The 24242-nt window shown below is 49.4% G+C and overlaps 2 protein-coding genes across 2 annotated transcripts in view; both read left to right on the forward strand.

Annotated features, from left to right (window-relative positions):
• The window catches only part of VWF (von Willebrand factor), a 146431-nt gene extending 128933 nt beyond the window's left edge, over window positions 1–17498 (forward strand). Inside the window, exons 44-52 of the mRNA XM_060190227.1 lie at window positions 2436–2546; window positions 3524–3704; window positions 4325–4365; window positions 5009–5128; window positions 10944–11042; window positions 12184–12312; window positions 13111–13150; window positions 15942–16039; window positions 17206–17498. Coding sequence (XP_060046210.1) covers window positions 2436–2546; window positions 3524–3704; window positions 4325–4365; window positions 5009–5128; window positions 10944–11042; window positions 12184–12312; window positions 13111–13150; window positions 15942–16039; window positions 17206–17394 — 1008 coding nt within the window. The 3' untranslated portion in view covers window positions 17395–17498. The remainder of the gene's footprint in view (window positions 1–2435; window positions 2547–3523; window positions 3705–4324; window positions 4366–5008; window positions 5129–10943; window positions 11043–12183; window positions 12313–13110; window positions 13151–15941; window positions 16040–17205) is intronic.
• Window positions 17499–22592: 5094 nt separating this feature from the next.
• Window positions 22593–24242, forward strand: part of ANO2 (anoctamin 2) — a 365356-nt gene continuing 363706 nt past the window's right edge. Inside the window, exon 1 of the mRNA XM_060190229.1 lies at window positions 22593–22768. Coding sequence (XP_060046212.1) covers window positions 22747–22768 — 22 coding nt within the window. The 5' untranslated portion in view covers window positions 22593–22746. The remainder of the gene's footprint in view (window positions 22769–24242) is intronic.

Raw genomic sequence — 24242 nt, forward strand, 5'->3', positions numbered from 1 at the left:
CTATATTAAATACATTTATGACAAATGTAGTCACCAAACCTCAGAAATTATAACAATAGTAACTAAGCAAGGATTGATGCAGTTCAACCAATACCAGTTAGCCAAACAATAGCCCTAGTTAAAGAAAAAATAGCAACCAAATCCAAAGGGAAAAGAAAGAGAAAGAAAAAAGGGAAAACAAGAATAGACAGTTATGCAAGTCTACTGTCCACTGTAAATTCTAGGGATAGCAAGAGGATAAAGGGAAATAGAGAAGAAACACACACACACACACACAGTCCACTCTGAATCAGATTTCTTCCCCCCAAATAATTCACAAACAAGTATCAGTGAATTCAGAAATCAAAAAAAGGAGGAAGGAAGAAAAGAAGACAAGAACAAAAAAAAAAGAGCAGCGAAAGGAAAGATTTTTTTTTTTTTGAGTTAGCTAGGAGGAGGGAGAAAGGAGAGTGGAGGGAAGAGGTAGAGAGAAACAAGTTTCTCTCACAATGGACAGGACACCCAGTCACCTAGCAATGGAGAAAACAACAATAGTTAATTTTGGTCAACCTGAAGAAGGAGGGGACAAAAAGGACACACCAACATATTAATAATAATAAAATAGAATAGAGTATAAAACTCTAACAGTCAATTTTCAGCTTGGAGTGCTCCAGATTGGCTGCAAGCAGCCTGAGAAAAGACAGCCAATTGTAAGAACTATCCAAAAACAAAAACAAAAAACCTCCAGGTAGTCTTTCCCAGACAGGGGTGGAGTGAGGCTCTGATTGGTCAGGTATTTTGTCACTCAAGTAGAGCTCCAACCACTTAGAAAAAAAAGAGAAGGAATACAAAAAGGGAAAGGTTTGGAATGACACCCCTGGTGATCCAGGAATCTTGGTAAAGAAAATAGCTCAGCAGGGAGTCTGCTCCCTGGGGGCTGGTTCTGGGGTGGAGGGCAGGGGTGAGTTCAGAAATAATCAAAAGATTTCATTTCTCTTTCCCCCTGACCTGTTTTCTAACCCAAGAGTGGTCTCACCCTTAGGACCCCTTATTCACCCTCCTGCTGATGGCCCAGTATCCTACCCTATCCAGAGAATCCCTGGTCACAAGCTGCTGTTTGTTGGAGCTCATGCCAGTTGCTGCTTGCAAGTCGTTATTTTGGCTCTGCCCCCTCCCACCCTTCCATCTTTTAAGGACAGAGCTCTAAGATACAGTTCTCTCCTTGTAGCTCCTGGCATAGGCAGACACATTCTGTCCTGCCTTTTCTTGTACTTCTCTTTAGAGGTCTGTGATGGAGGTGTGGGGACTGAACCCAGGGCACCTCACATGCTAGTCTTATGCACAGCTGCTGCACTATCTCCCTGGTCTCCAGAAAAACATTCCAATCTGACTTCCTAATGCTTTGGGCAAATTGGAGAGTCTCCTCAAGCAAGACAGACAGGCAGACTCCCACTCTTTGGTCTCCCTGGGTTTCTTTGGGAAGGCAGGTCTCTGCTACTCTCACTTCTCCGAGCCCCATCAACTATCAGGACAATTCCTGAGGGTATCCAGCTCTGCACATTGGAGAGAGGTCTTGGCATCAGTGGAGCTCTCAGCTGGAGTATCCTGAATGTGCTCTGCCTGGAAAAGAAGGTTCTCAGGGGGCTGGGAGATGGCTCACCTGCTACAAGGCACACTTTACCATGAGTAAGGGCCTGGGTTGGAACCCTAGCACCATGCAGGAGCATTATGCAAAAGGGAAGCTTCATGAGTGGTAGAGTGGTGCTGTAGTGTCTGTCTTCTCCCTTACCCTCTTTCCTTCTCTTTTTCTATCTGAGATAGAAAGGAATAGAGAGGGGGGTAGGGAAGATTCTGGGGGCCATGGAATCATGCAGCTGTGAAGCCCCTCCAAAGCCCAGGCAGGAAAAAAAATATGGAAGGAAGAAAGAAAGAAAGGAAGGAAGGAAGGAAGAAAGAGAAAGAAAGAAAGAAAGAAAGAAAAAAGAAAGAAAGAAAGAAAGAAAGAAACAAAGAAAGAAAGAAATAAAGAAGGAAAACAAGCAAGTAGTGACCTGGACTTAGTGCTGAAAAGATAGGCAGCCCCCCTCACCCTCCACCACTACTGGTGAGCTCTGGGCCTGGGGGACCCCCCCAAACTCCTCAGCTCTGTGTGGCTTCATCTGGGGACCATCATCTCCGTGGTGCACTCTGTCTGTCCTCCATCAGCCCCTGTGGGCTTCCAGTCCCCCCACTCCATGTGTGAAACCTTAGAGTTGTCTCTCTGCTGGTGTGTAGTGAGCCTGTGACTCAGGCTGGTGCATCCCAGTCCCTCAGTGTGGCCCTGGAGCTGGGGGGTGACACAGATGGACATGTCTGGTCCAGCTGTCTCTCCTTAAGACCTCTGTGCTCAGTGGACAAGAACCCCATGCCCTTGCTGCCACCTGCCTCTCCTTATTCCCCCCCCCCCCCCCTTCTAGGGCTTCACGTACGTCCTCCATGAAGGCGAGTGCTGTGGACGGTGTCTGCCATCTGCCTGTGAAGTGGTGACCGGCTCCCCATGGGGGGACTCCCAGACTTCCTGGAAGAACGTAGGTTGTGGTGGCAGGGTGATGGTGGTGTAGGGTCTGGGAGGTGGCCAGTGACCTCTGAACCTGGGGTCCACATTGTGGGCCAGCATTGGTCTGGGCGCCATCTGTAGTATCAGACTCTCAGACTTGTGGATTTGGGGAGTAGTGTGAACCCCTCCCTCTCTGAGTTCCATGCTCCCAGGGTTGGGGTGTACTAGTGGGGGAGTACATGGCTGAGACCATTTCCCACATAGTGGTGGACTTATTACACATAAGCCCAGCAAAGAATTGAGGAGGAAACATGATTTCCAGGAATTTTAAAATTTATTCAGGACATTAGAGAACACACATGTGGGAGTACATATACACATGGTGAGAGAGAGAGAGACAGATACAGAGACAGAGAAAGAGAACAACCTTGCCCATAACACAGCTCTTTATGAACTCCCCAGCCCTGCCTTCACTTCTTCCTAAGCCACACCCACACCTGCTCCCACTTGCATTTCCCTGTGCAACATTTATTTGATTACCCTGTTAGCCTGGGAAACATGTATTCTGGTGTGGTGCAGCAGTGTCTCTGTCCCCCAGGTTCTTCCTATTCATTCTCTGACCTCAACGGGGGTGGTGGGGTGGTGGTGGTGGTGGTGGTGGTGGTGGTGGTGGTGGTGGTGGTGGTGGTATGTGTCTGTTTGTGACTTCAAAGTCATGCATGTATGTGTCTGGGGTAGGGTGGCCTTGTCCTCCTGCGTGTGCTGGGGGGCCCCCACTTCTGCATCCCCCCCCCCAGAGCTTCAGCATCACATGAGCATTGTCCCAGGCCTTGTCCTGAAAACTCTTTTAATCAGATGGGCAGATGGCACTTCTATTTCTGCCACCCTGGCTGGAGCTCCCATCTGCTATGTTGCTATCCCCTACTTCACCCCACCTTTGTCTCCCCATTCAAGACCCCTTGCCCAGAGCACCGGGCCCACCCTTGCCCTTGCCTCCCTTACCTGCAGGTGGGGTCCCGTTGGACAGACTTCAAGAACCCCTGTCTCATCAACGAGTGCATCCGGGTGAAGGAGGAGGTGTTCGTGCAGCAGCACAACATCTCGTGCCAGCAGCTGGATGTGCCGTTCTGCCCTGTGGGCTTCCACCTCAGCTGCCAGACCTCTGAGTGCTGCCCAACTTGCCGCTGCGGTAGGGAACCCCCTGCCAGGGACGACTGCCCAGGGCCCCCCCCCCCCAACCCCTCTCTCCACGAAGGCACTCGTCTTTCCAGCTACTCCCAGTGCATTTGAGGGAAAGCCAGCTCAGAGAAGACACCCAGCAGCCCCCATTCCTCACTGCGAGGTGACAGCCCCAGACTGTCACCTCACATCAGTGCAGATGGCCAGGGAGGGGAGCACCCTCACTGCCTGCCAAAGTCCATGAGTGGAGCTCCTGGGAACCCACCTGGGGCTCTCTAGCTACAGACCCCTCCTCCTCATCCTCCCCTGAGTGGCCCTGGTCTGAGGCTGCCCCTGCCCACTGCCTGGCCCAACCCTCCAGCTGAAAGCAGTACCCCCCCCCCCCCCCCCCGAAACTCCTCAGCTCTGTGTGGCTTTATCTGGGGACCATCCTTTCTGTGGTTCACTTTCTGTCCTCCATCAGTCCCCATGCCCTCCCAGTCCCCCCACTCCGTGTGTGAAACCCTGAAGCCTTACTGTGCCCCCTCCAGGTTGTGGGCAGGGCAGGGTGGGGGCACCTAACTATAGATGGGTAAAGGACCAACACACTTTGGGGAAGTGGAGCCTGAGGGGACCCTGTTTTCTCTGCAGAGCCTGTGCAGGCCTGTCTGCTCAATGGCACCATGATTGAGGTAAGGCACACCCCTTCCCCCAATGGGTGGAGGCACAGGCTGGGTGCTGTGCACACAGCTCAGCCAATGAGGGTGGGACACCCCTGCTGGGTGAGCAGTACTGCAGACTTCCCTTTCACATACACCCCCAGGACAGCGTAGGTGTCCTGAGCCCAGGCTGGCTGAGTGTCCCCATCCTCTAGGGCATGAGGGCTCCCCAGCTGGCTGCCCCCACCAGGGCCCATGGGTTGAGTGCTTTGGATCCATAGCACCTCTCCTTTCTCTCTCTCTCTCTCTCTCTCTCTCTCTCTCTCTCTGCACCTCTCCTTTCTCTCTCTCTCTCTCTCCTATCTCCCTCTCCACTCTCTTTTCATCTCTGTCTCCCCTCTCTCTTTCCCTCTCTCCTTTCCCCTTCTCTCTAGTTCCCTCCCTCTCTCTCCTCTCCTCCCCTTCTCTCTGTCCCTTGCTCCCTCCCTCTCTCCTTCTCTCTCACCCTTTCTTTCTCTCTGGCCCTCACTCACCAGTATCATCTTGGGAAGCAGCAACTCAGCAGGGGAGTGGCTGGTGGCAGCTATGGTCTGCAGGGGCTCCCCCTTTGTGAGCAGGTGGCTTCTGGGGCCTGGCCAGGGTCAGGAAGAGGGGCTGACCCATCTGTTGTATCCAGCCCGGCAGGAGCCTGATGACAGATGTGTGCACCACCTGCCGCTGCTCACTGGAGGAGTCTGGCACTGTGTCTAGGTTCCGGCTGGAGTGCAGGAAGACCACTTGCACCCCCTGCTCCCAGGTAAGGGGGATGGGTGGCTTGGTGAGGCTCAAGGCATGCACCACACCACACTGTCCACTGTGGCAGGAGGCTGACAGTCACTCCCCCCACCCCAGGAGAGACTGCAGCATCCTCGAGGAACCTTAGAGATGTTCCGCCTGCTCTAAAACAGACAGGGGCCATGTGAGGTGCATCCGGACAGGTGTGTCCACACAGATGTGTTTGTGCAGGTGTATCCATATAGGTGTGTAAATACAGATGTGTTTGTGCAGGTGTGTCCATACAGGCTCATCACCTATCTTACTCAGCATTTTAAGAAGCAGCACTAGGTCTTGGACAACAACAGTGGCAGGAACCAGACAGTGGCACATCTGGTTAAGCACACTTACTACAGTGTGCAAGGACCCAGGCTCAAAGCCCCTGGTCCCCACATGCAGGGGGAAAGCTTCACAATTGGTGAACTACGGGGGTGTGTCTCTTTGTCTTCCTCTCTGTCTTTCCCTATGCTCTCAATTTCTCTTTGTCTCTATCCAGTAATAAATAACTTAAATTAAAAACTATTTTTTAAAAAGAAAGAAAATAACACAGACATTCTCCAGGCATTTCCTCTGTGCTGGGATCTATGTTTTCATCCTCAGAGCAGGTGTTGCTCCAGATGCTGGGGTTCTTGAATGTTTCACCCTGGTTTTTGCCAGCCTGCTCAAATTCCTCCAGAGAGTGTATTCTGAGGAGTGGGGCCATCCCTTCCAGTCTGTTGTGTAGGTCACATGTCTTCCCCCATCTTAATGGTAACTCTCAGCTGTGCCTTTCAGGCCAGGACCATGTCTACTTCCTTGCTCAGAGTCCTCTGTGTCTGGGGAATTGTAGGAAATACAGTTGGGGAAACTGGAAGAGAGCTCACCTGGTAGAATGCATATTTGCTCTGTATCAGGACCTGGGTTTGAGCCTCTGGTGGCCATGTGGGAGCACCACGTAAAGGAAAAGTTTCTCTCAGGCTATGGATCAGTGTGCTATGGCATCTCTCCTTAACTCTCTTTCTCTCTCCCTCTCTATTTCCCAGCCTCTATTTTAAAAGGAATCTGCATGGCACTGGCAAAATAGCTCTCTTGGATAGTGTACTGCTTTGCCATGGGCACAATCCACGTTCAAGCCTGACCCCCACTACATTGAAAGGAACTTTGGTGCTGTTTTATTTCCCCCCACCCCACCCCTAAAAAATTCATCTCAGAGCTGTGAATCCCTTGAGATCACAGAAAAAAAAAATCCACTGGGAGATCCACGTGGAGTCATGCAGGCATAAGGCCTCAGTGATAAACCAGGTTGCAAGAAGTACATATAGTAATAATAATAATAGTTATTACTATTGAATAAATAAAATATAGTTGTTTGGGGGCCAGAGGTGGAGTTCACTTGATACAGCCTCTGCCTTGCCGTGCTTATGGCTGTGGTTAAGCCCTATCGCCACATGGGAGGACACTGGCATTGTAGGAAGTTCCAGTGTGGTGGAGTCTTTGTCTCTCTGTCTGAATGAAAAAGTCAGCCAGGGAGCAGTGAAAGTCTGCAAGCCTGGGGTTCTGGGTCCAAAGAAAGCCAAAGAAATGAAGGAAAAGAAAAGAAGAGAGAAAAGAAGAGAAAGGGGGGGAAAGGCAAAAAGAAAGGAAAAGAAGATGCACAGAATTCAGGAACATCTCCTGCAGATGATGCCAAAGGAGGGCTTCTCCATTCTCCCCTGCCTCTCATCAGCCTCTCATCCCTGAGGGTAGGGGGTCCAGAGTGCACAGCCAACCAGAGGGAAGGGGCTGATGGAGGGGGGTGGGGCAGGGCAGAGGACCCCAGAGGGCACTGGGGGTTCACACAGATGTTCCACCCACTTGAGTGGACAGGGACGCAAGCTCCAGGCCTTGTTTCCTGAGGCACCTGGCAAGTGTAGTGTTCCTGGCCGGGGCTTCTAAAGCCGGTGAGGGGAGTGGGCTGCAGGGCACACAGCTGCTGCTCCCGAGAGCCACCTGCTTGGGGGGAGAGAAGCCAACCAGCACTCTGTTGTTTCTTCATTCCAACTGACATTTGAGGGTTTGGGTTGGAATGTGTGTGGGAACGTGCTTATATTGTCCCTCGTATATGAGCTTGAATATGGACTAAAGCAGTGTCACCTGGAGTTTCAGGCCATCCTTTTCCCTCTGGATGTCCCTCGAGGGGCATGTGATTAGGGCGGCACTGAGTTGGTGCCCCAGCCCTGCACAGACTGTCCTGCAGGTGCTGGCTGGAGCCCATTGGCTCTCTAGCGCGCCACCTGGTGGTCAGAGGTGATATGATCCGTCCTCTGGAATCCAGAGAAATCCAGCTTTAGAATCCAGTGAAGATGCAGGTTTCTGGATATTAACTTCCTCTGATATGTTTTTTTTTCTTTCTTTACTCTGAAATTTTTCTCTCCTTCCAGGATTGTGTGCCCTTCTCCTCCTTCCTGAGAACCCCTACACTAGCCCTCCTTCTACGGGGGCTCTTAACTGCTTTAAACCTGCCTCAGGGTCTCTCCTTCTAGTTCAGCACCCAGACTGGCCCTATGGAATCCTTTGCTGTGAGGAGTATCCACCCCCTGGGGGGGGGGCTGGGAGAAGACTGTGGGTGAATTAAAGTCGAGGTAGGCCTACCCACTTGAAGTGAGATGGCCGGAGATGAGAGACTTTTTTTTTTTTTTTTTTTAAATCCCAGTGAGAAGCTGTTTATATTTACCAGGAGACCTGCAGCAGGTGGTTGGAAGTTTCCCTCCTCCCTTCCTTTTTGATAGAGGTCACACACACACACACACACACACACACACACACACACAGAGAGAGAGAGAGAGAGAGAGAGAGAGAGAGAGAGAGAAAAGAGAGATACATGTAGCACTGTTTCGCTGCTCATGAAGCTTCCTTCATGCTGGGCTTGAGCCCAGGTCCTCAGGCATGGTAATGTGCGATATTCAGAGTTCATCACTGCCTGACCCCTTGTGTTCTTTTTGTTTTTAAAGATTTATTTATTTTACTGTTAGACTAGAGACTACTCAACTCTGGCATATGGTTATGCCAGGGATTGAACCCAGGACCTCTGGGGCCTCAGGCCTGTAAGACTGGTGCAGAACCCCTGTGCCGTGCCCCCAGCCCTTGAGCACTAATTCTGTTTATAAGAAAGGGGCTAGGAGACACACTCAAAGCAAAGTCGTGGGGGCAGGCTAGCAGGATCAGTTGACTGTGTGGACCCAAGGAAGTGAACTGTGTGTCTGGGGACGTGGCTCAATGGGCAGAGTGAAGCACACTTAGCACCACCCTTCTCTGTGTGTGGCAGCCTCTTCCTCCTCCCACAGCACCCTCTGAACCTCTTGTTCTTGGCTTACCTGTGCCCCCTCTGCCCCTCTGAGGTGTGGGTTTTGTCTCCTCTGTCTTTTCCTTTCACCATGCAGCCTCTTCCTCCATTTCTCTCCCATCCCATTGCTGCTGCTTCTCCTTTTTCTTCTTGAAATTTATTGCCACCATGATCATTGCTGGGGCTTGGTTCCTGCATGCCAAATGCACTGATCCTTGTGCCCCCCTTTAAAAAGATTTTTTAAACTTTATATATTTATTGTGATAGGACAGAGAGCAATAGAGAAGGAAGGGAGCTAGGGTCAAGGTGGTGGTGCACCTGGCTGAGTGCACGTTACAATGCACAAGGACCTGAGTTCAAGCCCCTAGGGCCCACCTGCAGGGGGAAAGCTTCACCAGTGGTAAAGCAGTGCTTCGTATCTCTCTGTCTCTCTCCCTCTCTATATCCCCCTTCCCTCTAGATTTCTGGCTGTCTCTATCAAATAAGTAAAATAATAATAAAGTAAAAGAGAAAGAGAAGGGGGATAGAGATTGAGAGAAACAGAGACACTGCTTTACCACTTGTGAAGCTTCCCCCTGTAGTTGGGGACCAGGGGGCTTGACCCCAGGTCCTTGTGCATAACATCATGTGTACTCAACCAGGTGGACCACCTTCCTGCCCCTCCTTCCCTCTCTCCCTTCTTTCTTTCCTTCCTTCCTTCCTTCCTTCCTTCCTTCCTTCCTTCCTTCCTCCCTTCCTCCCTTCCTTCCTTCTCTTCTTTGATAGATAGGAAAGAGATAAATTGAGAGGGAAAGGGGAAGTAGAGAGAGAGAGAAAGAGAGACTCCTGAGGCTCTGCTTCACCACTCTCCTGTAGGTGGGAAGCGAGGGCTAGAACTGGGTGCTCATGCATGTTAAACTGTGTAGTTAACAGTTTAGCCATCACCCAGATCCAAACCCTTAATTTTAAATTGTAGTCATTTTGAAGTGACTTCTTGCAGAACCTTTGATTTGCATCTCCCTGATGACTAACGATTATTGGTTTTAACCTTTCTTTGTTCAAGCTATTTGCCATTTATAAATTGGGTTGTTTTTTTAATTATTGAATAATATGAATTTTCCCTTACAGTTGATGGTTTTGAAAATTTCTTAGTTGTATCTTTTGGGAAAATCAGAAGTTATAAATGTTGATAGCTTTAGCTTCTCTGTGTTTTCTTTTATGATTAGTGCTTTCTGTGTTCTGTTTTAAAAATCTCTGTCTAATTCAAGATTGAAAGTATGTTCTTTATTGTTTTCTTTTGCAAGCATTATAGCTTTTGTATTTAAGTTTATGGTTCATCACAAGTTAGTTGATTATGAGACACACACACACACACACACACACAGAGAGAGAGAGAGAGAGAGAGAGAGAGAGAGAGAGATTGAGAATAAAACAGGATGAGAGAAGACCAAGGTGAGAGAATTACTCGAGTGATGGAGCCATGCAGGTGTAGGCATGAAGTCCCGGTGAAAACTCTAGTGGTAAAGAATACAGCAATGATTTTCAATGTCTTGTCAAGAATTTGTAACCATTATGGGAAAGAACATCAGCTGATAGAAACTACTCTGCCATGTATAGAGGCAGAACTCCACTGAAGTTCCTTTAAATAGGAAGTGACATGAATTGACTTATAAGATAACTGTTATAGCAGGCATGTGGAGTCTTTGGTGATGGACAAGAACAGAAACAGATAGATTCAGTTCATCACAGAGTCCAGAGGGAGGTGATGTCTGCTTGGACCAGGGGTGACAAAGAACTCTGCTGCTGACAGCCAGTGGGTGTGCTAGATTTGCATTTTTGGTTTTTAGGAAAAAAATTCAGGATCAATCATAGGTTACAAGATTGTAGGGTTACAGAGTATAGTTCCAAATTACACCCACCACCAGAATTCTTTGTTCCCATCCTCCCAGTGGTAACCACTGTAGTTTTCACAAAGTCTTAGAGACAGATTGTCTGTTTCTCTTCTTTCTTTTTCTTTAAGCAAGCTCATGTGTTTCATTCCACATCTGAGAGAAACCAGCAGGTAGCTGTTTATCATCTCTTTTATTATTTTGCTAAGATTTTTTTTTTGAATGGGAGAAAAATAGGGTCTGGTGATGAGTAAGGATGTGGTGGAAAGGAAGACGAATTGGATGACCCTCCAGAGCAGCCATCCACCAAGGCAGGGGAGACAGGAGGAATATGAGAATCGGGCAAATGTCCGATTTCCTTTTGCGTGAAATCACACTAAGATAACTGATAAGTAGACACTGGTATTTATACGCCTGGAGCTCAGGGGAAAGGTCTGATTTTCCTAAGCTGAGTGCAATGCACAAAGGTGGGAGGGAGGTAGGCTGCCAGGGGACCCAACTGACCAACAGCAGTCAGAGCTGCCTGCTGACCTCAACACCAGGGAAACTGCTGGACTCAAGAGGCTGGGGGAAACAGCCTGCTTGTGTTCTGGGTTGGTCACTAAGGCTGCTTTTCCTTCTGGCCACAGGGCTACCGGGAAGAGAAAGTGGAAGGCGAGTGCTGTGGGCGGTGTTTGCCAGTGGCCTGTACCATCTGGCTCCGAGATGGACAGATCATGACCCTGAAGGTGAGAACACACCAACCTCAGCAGCTCCCCTTATCAGTCACATGCTGCTCTCATGCTTGGGTCTTCTTTCTTCAAGAAAGAGGAATTAAGTTGGGGTCAACAATTGGCTTCTTTGGATTGTGCTAGGCAAAGATGGATGTATAGAAGACACCTGCTTCTCTCTGACTTAGTTATTTAAGAATAGGTATTTAGGGGGCCGGGTGGTAGCACAGTGGGTTAAGCACACATGGTGCAAAGCACAAGGACCAGCGTAAGGATCCCAGTTCAAGTCCCTAGCTCCCCACCTTCAGGGGGTTGCTTCACAACTGATGAAGCAGGTCTGCAGGTGTCTGGATTTCTATCCCCCTCTCTGTATTCCCCTCCTCTCTGACTTCTCTCTGTCCTATCCAACAACAATGACAGCAATAACAATAACAGCAATAATAACAACAACAATGATAAACAACAAGGGCAATAAAAGGGAAAAAATGGCTCCCAGGAGTAGTGGATTCGTAGTGCAGGCATTGAGCCCCAGCAATAACCTTGGAGGCAAAAAAAAAAAAGTATAGGCATTTATTTGAGTGAGAGAGGCCATCTTGAGCATCACTGTATCACAGTGTCACATGCAGTGGCAGGGCTGGAACTCAGGACCTTGTGCATGCAAGTCTGTGCTTTACAGTGAACCATCTTGTTGGCCTTTGGTATAGCTATTTTATCACTATTCCTGACATGGGTGCAGTTGGTGGGGGCCCATGATTTGGAGCCTGTGCATTTCCCCAGTGTTGTGTGTCCACAAGACTTGACAAGCAGCTCTGTGAGATGAACCCTAACCCCCAATGCCAGCATTCACTGCTAGGGCTGGAAGGTGGGTCCCTGGCATCTCTACTTCACTGATCAGCCAATTTCTGCTTCCTGTGTCTTAATTTTATAAGTTTTTAAGAGGCCAGAAGTCTCTGGAGGACACTCTAAACTTTAACAGCCCTACTCATAGCAAATAAGTGTGAGGTTGGCACTCTGTTTCTGCACTGGGTTTGGGTGAACAGACTGCATGCTGCCTCGCACTCCTTCCACACTTCCTCAGCTTGTCTCAACACCTCCAAGGGGTCACCATTGGAAATGCTGTATCAGATGTGCCTTACCCAATCCCCTTCTTTCTTCCCAGCGAGATGAGACTTTCCAAGACGGCTGTGACAGCCACTTGTGCAAGGTCAACGAGAAGGGAGAGTACATCTGGGAGAAGAGGGTCATGGGCTGCCCACCCTTTGATGAGCACAGGTGTTTGGCCCAGGGGGTGAGTAGCAGAGCTCGGAATCAACTCTTCTCTCCTCAGCTCCACCCCTGACTCCCAGAACAGCCTGTGCTCCTGCCCTCGCCTGGTGCCCTCATGCTCTGTGGAGACCACAGACCTGGTTCAGGAATCATTGCAGTTGTAAAGTTATAGACTCAAAGCCTGGTAGAGAGACAAGGACTGCACTAAACAATACTCAAGTTTTTTTTTTTTTTTTTCCTGCAGCCTAGAGGTAACTTACCCTGTAGAGAACATACTTGATTATGATCCAGGACCCAGGTTTGAGCCTCTACTCATGAGGGGAGGCTTGATGAACTTCAGAGCAGTGCTACGGTGTTCTGCTTCTCTCTCTCTGTCTCACTATACTCTTCATACTCTATCTCTCGCCTTATACCGAAAAACTAAGAATCCCCTGGGAGTGGTGGAATTATGCAGGTATAGAGTTCCACTCATAACATGGTGGCATAAAAAACCCCAGCTCTCCCGTGGGGAGACAGAACTTGGGATTTTGTGGCTGTTGGATGGGGAGTTGAGAGGTCAAACTGATTTCTCATCTCCCTGAGGAGGAGGATTCTTCTGACTCCACAATAAGAAGTTGAGAAGTGTCAGACTGTTTTTCTCTGGCCAGGCAGACACACTCTGTTCTGCTCACACTTGTGATGGAAAAACTCTTCCCACCTGGAGACTTCAGCAGGAGACACAGGACTGCGAGTCCAGAGCCAGGAACTGGCCTTCAGTGACCTGGAAGCTTTTCTTCTTTGCACAGTTTGTGTCTAACCTGAGATGTTGTTATTTTTTTAGGGGAAGATCATGAAGATCCCAGGCACCTGCTGTGACACATGTAAGTTACATGACCCAGACTATCTCATCCCTTAAAACTCCTCAGACAAAGCACAGGGACTGTTCTTTGGAAAAAGACTATTTTTAAAAAATAATTTTGTTTTTAAATTCCATGAGAGATAGGTTGAGGGGAGAGAAGGAGGTCAGAACAGCACTCTGGCATATGTGGTGCTGGGGTTCGAACTCAGGACCTGCTGCTTAGAAGTTGGATACTCTACTACTGCACCACCTCCCTGGTCACAGGAGCTTTATTCTTGAAAGATGTTATTTGATCATTGACCTGCCAGTGGTTCTCCTCTCCCTGAATGACCTTTCAAATTCCCTCTGATCAAATCACCTTTGGGATGCCCATGCAATCACCTCTTTCATGCTTTTCTCCTTACTTCTTTAGCTTCTTATGGTTTTCCTTCCTTATGGTCTTGGACTCCTCAAAGTCCTATCATGAGAGACTGTCTTCTCTCTCTGACCAGACATCCTTGAAGACAGGCATCCCTGACCTATGGTCTCTCAGAGAAGACACTCACTATGTATCTTCACTGAGGAACCTACAGCCATCTCAAAAAGAAGTCGCAGCACATGGTGGTCGGCTACTGTGGGGGCTCAGCTACTGTGGGGGGAAATGGATCCTCAAGCCTCATTTAATTTTGGTTAACCTCCCTCCTCCATGCTTTACCCCCCATTGACCTTGCAGTACAACACACTAGCTGGTCTTAACAGCCCTTGGCAACAGCTTTGGAAGCGGAGCTCCACACATCTGCCCATTAGAGAGTGTCTCAGCACAAACTCTTCTGCTCATGAGCTGAAGTGACGTTCAGAATCCCAGTGTAAATGTGTCAGTTGTCCACATGCAGGACAGGGTGATGCATGGACTCCAAAGATTTCTTAGAGAGACATAAGTTATGTCTGTCTGAGACCCTGTAAGTGTCTCCATGGAACGTGTACTCCTGAAGGAAAGGTGAACAATGGAGTGCCCGCTTCAGCACCAGAACCCATTTTATAGCAAGTCTTATACCACATCGAGAATTCCAGGTTACAAAGGAGTTGATTCAGCAGGAAGTAGGACAAACAGAGACAGAGCAAGCATCCTTAGGATTTGAAGAATAGTAGTGAAGTCTTTCACATTCTAGATCAGCTCAGTCTCTGTATCTGTTGTACCTCAGTGAGCTATGTTTTTCTTCTTATCTTACATTTCAGGGGTTAAGGGTTAACCCAGGAGCTTTGGCTTCCTGAGAGCTTTTGGTTATTTTAATTTTTTAAAATTATCTTTACTTATTTATTGAATAGAGACAGTCAGAAATCGAGAGGGAAGGGAGGGATAGAGAAGGTGAGAGACAGAGAGACACCTGAAGCATTGCTTCACCACTTGTGAAGTTTTGCCACTGCAGGTGGGAACTGGGGGCTTGGACCTGGGTCCTTGTGCATTGTAATATGTGTGCTCAACCAGGTGCCCTACCACCTGGCCCCAAGCTTTTGGTTATTAGTCCCATTCATGCTTGAGGAACAAAGCAGACAGCTGACTATGTCCAAATATCTCAAGGTACTGAGTTAGGCATTAAGTGTCCACTAAGTCTGAAATCATCAAATATCTAGTTAGGATGTGCTGCAACGTAAGTGCTGTATTCTCTGAATATAGGCTTACTTGCCTCTTCTTACATTTTCTTGCTTTTTATCTAGCTTAGTTATTTCAATGGGCTAATGTTCAAATTGGGGTGGAGAAAAGTAAGAATGTGAGTACCTTTAGAGTTTCATCACCCATAGCTTCCTGCAGTAGTCCCTTCATCTCTGTAACCCAGTCTCAGAGTGAGGAGATGCTCTGAAAGCCTTTTATTTTAGCTCTAGTGGCTTAGGAGTGTCAGGTTCATCATAGAAGATGGATTCTTTTTTAGGTGCACAACACGTGGAATATGCTTAGGAGACTGCTGCTATCAACAAAACTAGCAACATGGGGCCTTTCATTAGTCAAATTGTCCAGGGTCCCTCAGAAGGAAAATAATACCAAGCTTAGACTGAAATCTGCAGTAGAAGAATTCAGAATGTTGACCCAGCCATGGCTCCTTAGTCATCCTCTTAATGTAGTTGGCATCCCTTCACTTTGAAATAGAATTACTTGGAAGTTGGGAGTCAGACTAATGAGTGGTTAAGGTTGATTGAGATTGGGAGCCACCCAAGAATGGAAAACTCCCTATGTTTGGATGAAGACGAGTTGACTTGGCATTAAGTTATAGAATTCTATTAGACTTCTTAGTTGGTTCAAGTCAAAATTTAGACCTGAGTCTCACTAACTTCCGAATGAAAGGAAATCTACACCAGAAACTGGGAGAAGTCTTGACCCATGGAGAGGGCTTCATTGTGTGTGTGTGTGTGTGTGTGTGTGTGTGTGTGTGTGTGTATGTCTAGGGACTTTCTCAACCCCCAACAGGGACAATGCTATTTCATTGTTCATGAGTTTTTGGATAGAGCTATGAGCATAAGAAGATTGCTCCGGTTCATTATGGGTTTTAGAGTCTACAATTATATAAAAGCAAGTCTCATCCATCTGCAACACAGAGACACCGAGAATTAAGGCTCCAATTCCAATTACAACTGCACCCTTAAGTGAGTTAAGCCTAGCAGTAATTACATCTCTGCAGCTGGAGGGTTGGGAGGAGCGAGGTGGGTCAGGATTCCACCATTCCCCTCCCCGTGACTGGCTTTGGTAATTTGGTTACCGTGAAATCGATCTGTCACTGAAGAAACTGGACTGGAGAGTGTCCCAGCCAGACCCCAGATGCCCCTGCTCACCCAACTTGCAGGTGAGGAGCCTGAGTGCAAGGACATCACTGCCCAACTGCAATATGTCAAAGTGGGGAGCTGCAAGTCAGAAGAGGAAGTTGACATTCACTACTGCCAGGTGAGGAGCTTTGGCCTGAGAGTGGGGGTCCACCCACATTAACTACAGCCACATGAGGGGCCCTGGCCTCCCCAGGGCCTGGGGGTTGGGATGGGAGGCTCCTTGTGTGGACACACCTCTTTAGTTTACATTTAGAAGGTTCTGTAGAATTCACAGGAATAAATGCAAAGATCTTTTTCTCCTTAAGGATCCTAGACCTCACACATGTACAGTTTCATTATTCCTGGGATACTTTTTCACTCTGGGAGAGAGATAGAGATAGAGAGAGATATAGAGAGAGACACCACAGTCCTGGTGCCCAAGTACCTGCCTGGTGGTGCCAGGGCTCGAACCTGGACCAAGAGCATGGCAAGGCACTGCCCTACCGGATGAACTATCTCTCTGGCCCATAAAAACACTCTCTCCCAGAAGGAATGCTTTATTGGAAATTTTAACAGCACCAAGGAAAGACTCAATGAGTCATTCAAAGAGAGTGAGGGATTTGATTATTTAGTTATTTATTGCATTGCCACTAGTGTTATCGCTGGGGTCTAGTGCCAACATTATTAATCCTGTCAGCCATTTTTGTTTGTTTTTCTTTTATAGGACAGAGAGAAATTGTTGGGGGGGTGGAATACAGAGGATGGAAGTATGTCTGGTTAGGTGGGCACAACAGGCCCAGGTTCAAATCCCTGCTCTTCACCTGTAAGAGCTAAGCTTCATGAGTGGTGAAGCAGTGTTGCAGATGTCTCTCTCTTTCTCTGTTTTTCACACCCCTCTGAATTTCTGTGTTCTATCAAATAACATAAATTTTAAAAAATAGAGAGAGAGACCATTGCAGACTTGCTTCACTGCTTGTGAAGCACCCCCCCGTAGGTGGGGAGCAAGGGCTTGAACCTGGATCTTTGTGCATGATAACATGGGTGCTCAACTGGGCAGACCACTGTTTGGCCCCTAAGTGGAGAGTTTTTGTGGAGATGGCAGCTGTGTTTCCCAAAAGTAAATTAAACACTCTTGGAAATTGTAGTTGAAGGCATCAGTGTGGGGCTGCTATGAGGACAGAGGATTCGCCAGAGCCCTGGGTGTCCCCTCTCCAGATCCCCATCACTCCTGGCTTCTCTGGGTGGGGCATGGTGGACATCCAGAGTCCTCCTTTCCTGGAGCTGAGCAGCCATCTCTCTCCCCAGGGTAAATGTGCCAGCAAAGCCGTGTACAACATCGATGTGGAGGATGTGCAGGACCAGTGCTCCTGCTGCTCACCCACGCGCACCGAGCCCATGCAGGTGCCCCTGCGCTGCACCAACGGCTCTGTCATCTTCCACCAGGTGCTCAATGCCCTGCAGTGCAAGTGTTCATCTAGGAAGTGCAGCCCGTGAGGCTGGGGGGCCCTTTGGGCCTGTCTCCTGCCTGGGTGCTGCTCAGCTGCCTGCCCTCCCTCTCACACCCACAATAAAGGCCCAGCTCTCTCTCATCCTGCAAAGGCTCCTGCCTCCCTGTGTCTCCCAGGTGCCTCTGAGGGCTGACCTCTGAAGTCTGGACTGGTTCTTAGAGGAGAGCATAGGCTCTTCTGAAAGCTCCAGGTCCCCAGCCCCTGTGGGAGTGCCCTCATCCCCCACAGTCCCACCCCCACCTACAGTTCCCTTTCACTCACTGCCTTAGCCACCCCCCAACCCTTCTTTCATGGGTTTGACACAATATTTGCTTGAAAGAATTCCCAGAGGGCACATGTGATAGGTATGTTATTTCCAAATCTTAATTTGTTACACTATGATGTAGGATTCATGAAGCAGTGAAATTAGAAAGGAGAGAGAGCTTGGGGACAGTTTTTCCAAGGGCCCTGAAGAGGTTCCAAAAGGTCCCTTCATGTGCACCCCTCTCCTCTTAAACTCTCATACATGTCACACTTGGGCCAGCCTTCTATTGGCCTGAAGATGTGGGTTCCTTGCCCAAAACTGATCCCACAGTGGGCATCTTTTTGTGCTCCAGTTTCTTGTGCTCATAGAGTGTCCTTGTGCCCCAATTCCACTTGTGCAAACTCAGCATAACAGTGTCTGCGCTCTCCAGAATCTCCCTATCCCTGTGCTGTCCCTCAATAGCCCCACCCCCACTGCTTGGTCCCACACACACACTCTGTCTCCCACACCCCTACCTCCAGCACCCTCATTCCCCCCACCCCCCACCCCACCAATCGAGGCCATTGGCTGGAAAGGGGACCCCATGTAGCAGCCCTCTTAGAAACTCTAACCCAGGTGCTGGAAGTAGAAGGGACTTGCTCAGGCCCTGGGATCCCTGAGCTCTGAATCCAGGGCTTCCCTAGCCAGGGGGTGGGTACAGAGCAGGACTCCTGGCAACACAGGACTGGCCTGGGGGAGGAGGTGGCCTGCCATGCAGGGCCTTCTCTGAGCTCTTGGTTCACAGGCCCTGTGTCTCCTCAGGGGCCCCTGTGTGTGACAGGGAGAGGAGCTGAGGTCTGAGGGGACAGGAAGAAGATGGGGCACTGGCAGGCAGGCCCTCAGTCATAGAAGATGTGACTCAGCTGTCAGAGTGAACCTTAGATTTTGAGGGTTCTGTGCATGGTCCTGACTATTGTGTGGCCATAATCAAGCCTCTTGGCCTTGGTGGTCCTCAGACCTCCCTTCTTCATGTGGGAAACAAGAATGCTTGTCACACTGAGGGCCCTGAGGATGAACTAGACCCAAGACTCCTTGGTGAGTGAGATGAGTATATGTGAGAACATAAAGATGCAGAGAGGAAGTACGTGTCTCCAACAGCAGTGGCCCAGCATCAGGTCATCTTTATTCCAGGGGTGAAAGGGCCAAGTGTCTCTCAGGCTCCATCCTAGATGCCCTGCCTATGCTAGATAGCTCTCATGCCAGGAGACATCAACCCCCATCCAGTCCCCAAGTTGCCCTCTGGTACTGGTAAGGGGGAGGGAGCAGCTAACAGAGACCCTTCCCCAGCTCCCTTTCATGTGCTTCTAGACTGATTTCTGCATGGAAGAATCACAAAGAGAGACAGTCATGTTTCAGGGAAATCAGATTTATCGGGAGGAAGTAAAGACAGAAAAGGAGAAGAAAGTACAAGCCATGTAGGCATGCAGACTCTAGAGAGAGATGGAGAAAGACACACACACACACACACACACACACACACACACACACACACACACACACACACATCCAGGCCTCCTGGTCTCCCCAGCTTTCTAGTCCCTTCAGAGGAAGGGCAGGACCCTCAGGGGATGTGCTTCAGTCTTTGTCTCCAGCTGCTCACCTCTGCCTCCACCTGTATTTTATGGCCTTCACAGTCAGGGAGAGAGGGAGTGCTTGGGTAGAGGCTTCTGGCCCTTCTTCTGGCTTCCTGCAGGGAGCAGGGGGAGGGTGCTGCTTCCCTAAGCTGATCTCCAGCAGTACTGTCACTCCCAAGGAGAGTGACAGATTAGGGTTAGGGTTAGGGTACATACACTACCACACAAGAGTTCAAGCCTCTGTCTCCCACCTGCATTGGGAAGCTTCACAAATGGTGGAGCTGTGATGCAGGTATCTCTCCTCTCTTTCTCTCTCTCCTTCACATACAGACACACACTTACACTTTCTCTCACTTTATCTCTCCCTGTCTTTCACTCTCTATCAAAAAGGAAGAAAAGGAAAATCGCCACCAGGAATGGTGAGTCTTGCAGACACCAAGCCCAACAATAACCCTTGTGGCAATAAATGAAAAAAAAATTCTGAGAGAGTTTCCATGCACATGTAGGCAAGCCAGAGGAGACTCTAGCTGGGGTGAAAATGCAGGAGAATGCAGTCATTGTCTTGGAAGTGTGACAGGAATCATAGAGCTGAGATTCATTCCAGATCCTTTGAACACAGGGCAGAATCAACTCCATGAGATCACAGATGATGAAACTAAAAAAGACCTTGAAGTCTAATTCCTTGCCCCTCCCTTGGGCCCTGAGAATAGCCCAGAAAACTGGGGTATCTCCCCAGTGTTACCCAGCTGAAGGGCACACAGTCCAGTTTCAGAGCCTTTCAGCTGCCTGACATGAGGCAAGAACTCTCAGGCCCCTGCACCATGACCACACCTGCCCATGGCTTCCACAGTCTAGCCTTACCAGCCTGGGGACTGTTCCATTTCTCAGCCTGAGTGCTTCTGTTAGGCCCAGTTTAGCATCAAGGACAGAGCCATTACAGACAGTGTGTGTGTGTGTGTGTGTGTGTGTGTGTGTGTGTGTGTGTGTGTGTGTGTGTGTGTGTGTGTGTGTGTGTGTGTGTGGTGAGTAGGTCTGGTGTGGGGTTTAAAGGTAGAAGGAAGAATGAGTGGATGGATGTTTGATATAGTGGCTCTATAATTCACCTCTCATCCATGATCTTCCCCCAACTCTGAGCTGCCTCTGAGGTTCCTGTAGGAAACAAGATACTGTCTCTCTTCTGACCGATCACCTAACACTCCACCTGAGGACAGGTGTCACTGGAGGCATCAACCACAGAGAACCTGGACAGGGAGGCATCCTCCATGTGGGAAGGTGTCGATTTTCCAGCTGACTCTGCCCCTATAACCTGACACTCTTTTCATAGCTATTGTTGGAACCATAAATGGTCAATAATCAAAAAAGAAAATTACCCATCTAGATTTTTAAAAATGACAGTAGGGAGCTGGGCCAAGAGAGCAGAGACAGACAGGTAGAGATAATGGTGATGTGTCCCAGCACAGTCCGTGTATTCTGCAGGGACTCCTGGGGCAGGATCTTGGGGTTCTCTGTCTTACTCTGATCCTGTGAGACAGAGTCCCTCTAAATGCTAAGGGAGGAATCTCAGCAAGAGAGCATATAAAGACTCAGGAATGAGAGAGTGTCAGAGAGGCATCGATAAAGGAGTCATGGTGGAGAGTTCTCTAATCCTTTAGAAATTGAAAAGTTGGGATGGGTGTTGGCGCGACTGGTAAAGCTCACATGTTACCATGCCAAGGACCCAGGTTTGAGAGCTCAGTCCCTATCTACAGGGGGTAAGTTTCATAATTGGTGGAGCAGGCTGCGGGTGTCTCTCCTCAGTCTATTTCTCTCTGTCTCTACCACTAAAAATTAATTAGAAAAATTGAGAAATCATGAAGTTGTCCATGGAAGTAAATGAGGAGAAGACTACTGTTTGAGGGAGAAAAAAATCTATAGAGCAAAATGTGGTGAACACAGACCACTGTGAGCCTGACAACAAGGAAGCCTTTACAGAAACCTCACCAGGGTCTCCCCCTACCACCCCTTTCAGAGCAGAACAGAGCCTTGTATGAGTGTAGCAAGGGAGTGAGAGGGAACAAGGCAGAGGACACTGAGGTCCCCTTTTAGCTCTGCTGATGGGATTCTAGACTGACATCTACATGGAAGAATCACAGGAGGGACAGCCATATTTCAGGGAGATGAGCATTTATTGAGAAAAAGAAGGGATAGAAAAGAGAAGAAAATACATTACTTTAGATGTGTGTGAGGCAGTGGGGGTGGGGTGGGGAAAGGAACATACAAGCCCTGAGTTTCTCTGTCTTCTGTTGGGTTCTGGGGATATATAGGACCCTGAGGGGAATAACTTCAGCCATTATCTCCAGAAGCTCACATCTGCATTCAGTGGCATTTTCTGGCCTCAGCAGATAGGTGTGGGATGCAGATACCCTGGCACATCTGGCCCCTCTCCCTAGCTGCCTGCAGGGTTCAGGGCTTAGGGCTGCTAATGTCCTTCCTCCAGGACTCTTTCCCTAAGCAATCCCTTAACACATCACAGGGACATAAAGATCTCAGCTGTCCTTCTGTCCTGCATCACCCAAGCTCATTTTAAGCTGTCTTCTGTCCTCACTGTCTCCAGTCCTCCATCTGTAAAGTGGGGAGCAACCACCAGCTGGCCTGCCTTATCGGTATGGGAGATAAAACGCTTCAAGCTGAAAGGTCAGCAGTCAGAAATAGCAGATGTGGCCTTGACCTAGCTCCTTTTCAGTTTTCCAGTCCAGGATGCTCACACACTTGTTTAGCTGCCAGGCATCAGGGAAATGTAGCCTTCCCCCACCCTGTAGACCTTCTAGAAGTCTCCCTGTCTATTCCTCTGTCCCAGGGCCAGGTAACCATAACCCTCCCAGAGAGAAGCCAGTCCTGCTTCTCTGTCTTCTCTTTCTACCTCTTCACGGCTTCTGTAGGCCCCTCACAGTCCCTTGACTGTTTTTTTTCCTGTCTCCTGTGCACTTGTCTGTCTGTCCTCTCCTGTTCTGTTTTCTCTGGAGAAGGGGACAGCCAGCAGTGAGGGTACTGGAAAGTAGGTGTGCAGGGTTCCAAAACCCCAAGGGGAGGGGGCCGAGGCTAGGGTTTTACTTGGCCAGATTGGAATCTAATCAGCCATTAGCTCCACCAGATAATCCTGCTGAGTGTTCACAAGCAAAGGCAAACTGGGTGAACCAGAGCCAGGAGCCTCCGCCTCCTGTGGAGAATAGGGCCTATGGAGCATAGGCCCGCCCCTCAGGCACCAACTGTCTCAGTAGCCTGCCTTCTGCTTGCCTGTCCCCTCACCTCTCCTGGGGAGCTCATCCACTGTTACACCCAGGGTGCAGCCCCAAGAACTCGGTGACTGTCTGGAGGGAGGCGGGAGGCAGGAGTTGGGAGGCTTCAGCCTAGGCAGGGGAGGGGCAGACCTGGCTGAGCTGAGGAATTAGCCACATGAGCTCATCAGCACCCCCACGGGAGTCCTGTCCTGGATGCCTGCACCATGGCCGCCCCCGCACTGCGAGGTGAGTCTCCCACCTCAGACCAGAACCCAGGCTCTGGACTCCTGGAGAGTTTAGGAAGGAGAGGGCCTGGAGGTGGAGGAGAAGACAGAGTCCCAGCTCCTGTTCTGGGGATCAGTGACCCCAAGTGTCCTGAGGAGGGGAGGCTGGAAAGGAAAGTGGTGGTGCCAGGAGCTGATAGCTTTGGGGAGGATTAGGGGAGAGGAGGGAGCTCCCAGCAATTTCCCAGCCACATTTCTCTGGGGGAGAGAGGAAGGAAGGGGGCAGGTCAGGCAACTTTTGCCTATGGTCTCACCCTCTACCCTCCCCCTCCCCCTCCCCCCCCAAACAACTCATTTTTCATTCCTAGAAGTCTGCTAAAGTCAGAGGTTCAGAGTCCCACTCTCTCATCCCCCAGCAGACCTGACCTGGGCTTGTCCCTGAAGTCTCAGAAGCCGAAGCCCCCCCCCCCCCCCTTCAGCCCTTCCCTAAACCCTCTGGCCCACAGGAAGGGTTCTGGCTCCAGCAGCCTTTGCTTCTGTGGGCAACCTGGGCTGGCCTTGTCTTTCCCAGGCACCCTTCTTAGAGGGGAAACAGGGCTGGGGAGACAGCATAATGGTTCTGCAAAAGACTCTTCTGCCTGAGGCACTGAGGTTGCAGGTTCAATCCTCAGCACCACCATCAGCCAGAGCCAAGCAGTGCTCTGGTCTTTCTATGTCTTTATCTCTTTCATTAAAATAATATATATATTAAAAGTGGGGGGAAAGATGGAGGTGGATCTGGCAGAGGGGACCATTCCTCTGCTGTGTGGAGCGGTATAGGTGCAAGGTGTGGGGGGTACTAGTTGCTGGTGGTTCTTTAGAGAGGCATGAAGTGGAGAAGGTAGCACTGAACAGTGAGGACAAGAAGGCAGGTGGCAGTCACAGTCCTGATGACTCCCATAAGCAGATATAGAGAGGGGCTCTTGGGGATCACGTGGATCCTGATAGAAGTGGGATAGAAGGTCCCACTGTGTGAGGTGAGATCTGAACTTAGAGGCAAGTGGCACTCAAGGAGAGGATCCTGGGCAGGGGAAACTGCATAATGGTTCTGCAAATAGACTCTCATGCCTGAGACTCTGAGATTCCAGGTTCAGTTCCCAGCACCACCATCAGCCAGAGGCAAGCAGTATTCTCTCTCTCTCTCTCTCTCTCTTTCTCTCTCTCTTTCTCCCTCTCCCCCTCTGTCTTCTCCTCCCTCCCTCTCTCTCAAATACAATAAACAAAATATTAAAAAATAAAAGGAAGGGGAGACTCCTAAACAAGGAGATGTCTCTCCCAGAATACACTGACACCCTACCTGGACTCTGTCCTTGGTGGCTGCAGTCCTTGCCCACATGTATGTCTGCCACCCTCCCAGCTGATGGATATTTAGATAGTCTGCAGGTCTCAGGGTATCTAGCCATCCACCCCTCTCTTGGGGAGTGGAGGACTTGAGAAGGCCCTTTCCAGCAGCCTCT

This window comes from Erinaceus europaeus, chromosome 4 (assembly GCF_950295315.1).
Source record: "Erinaceus europaeus chromosome 4, mEriEur2.1, whole genome shotgun sequence".
In the NCBI taxonomy this organism is placed as follows: domain Eukaryota; kingdom Metazoa; phylum Chordata; class Mammalia; order Eulipotyphla; family Erinaceidae; genus Erinaceus; species Erinaceus europaeus.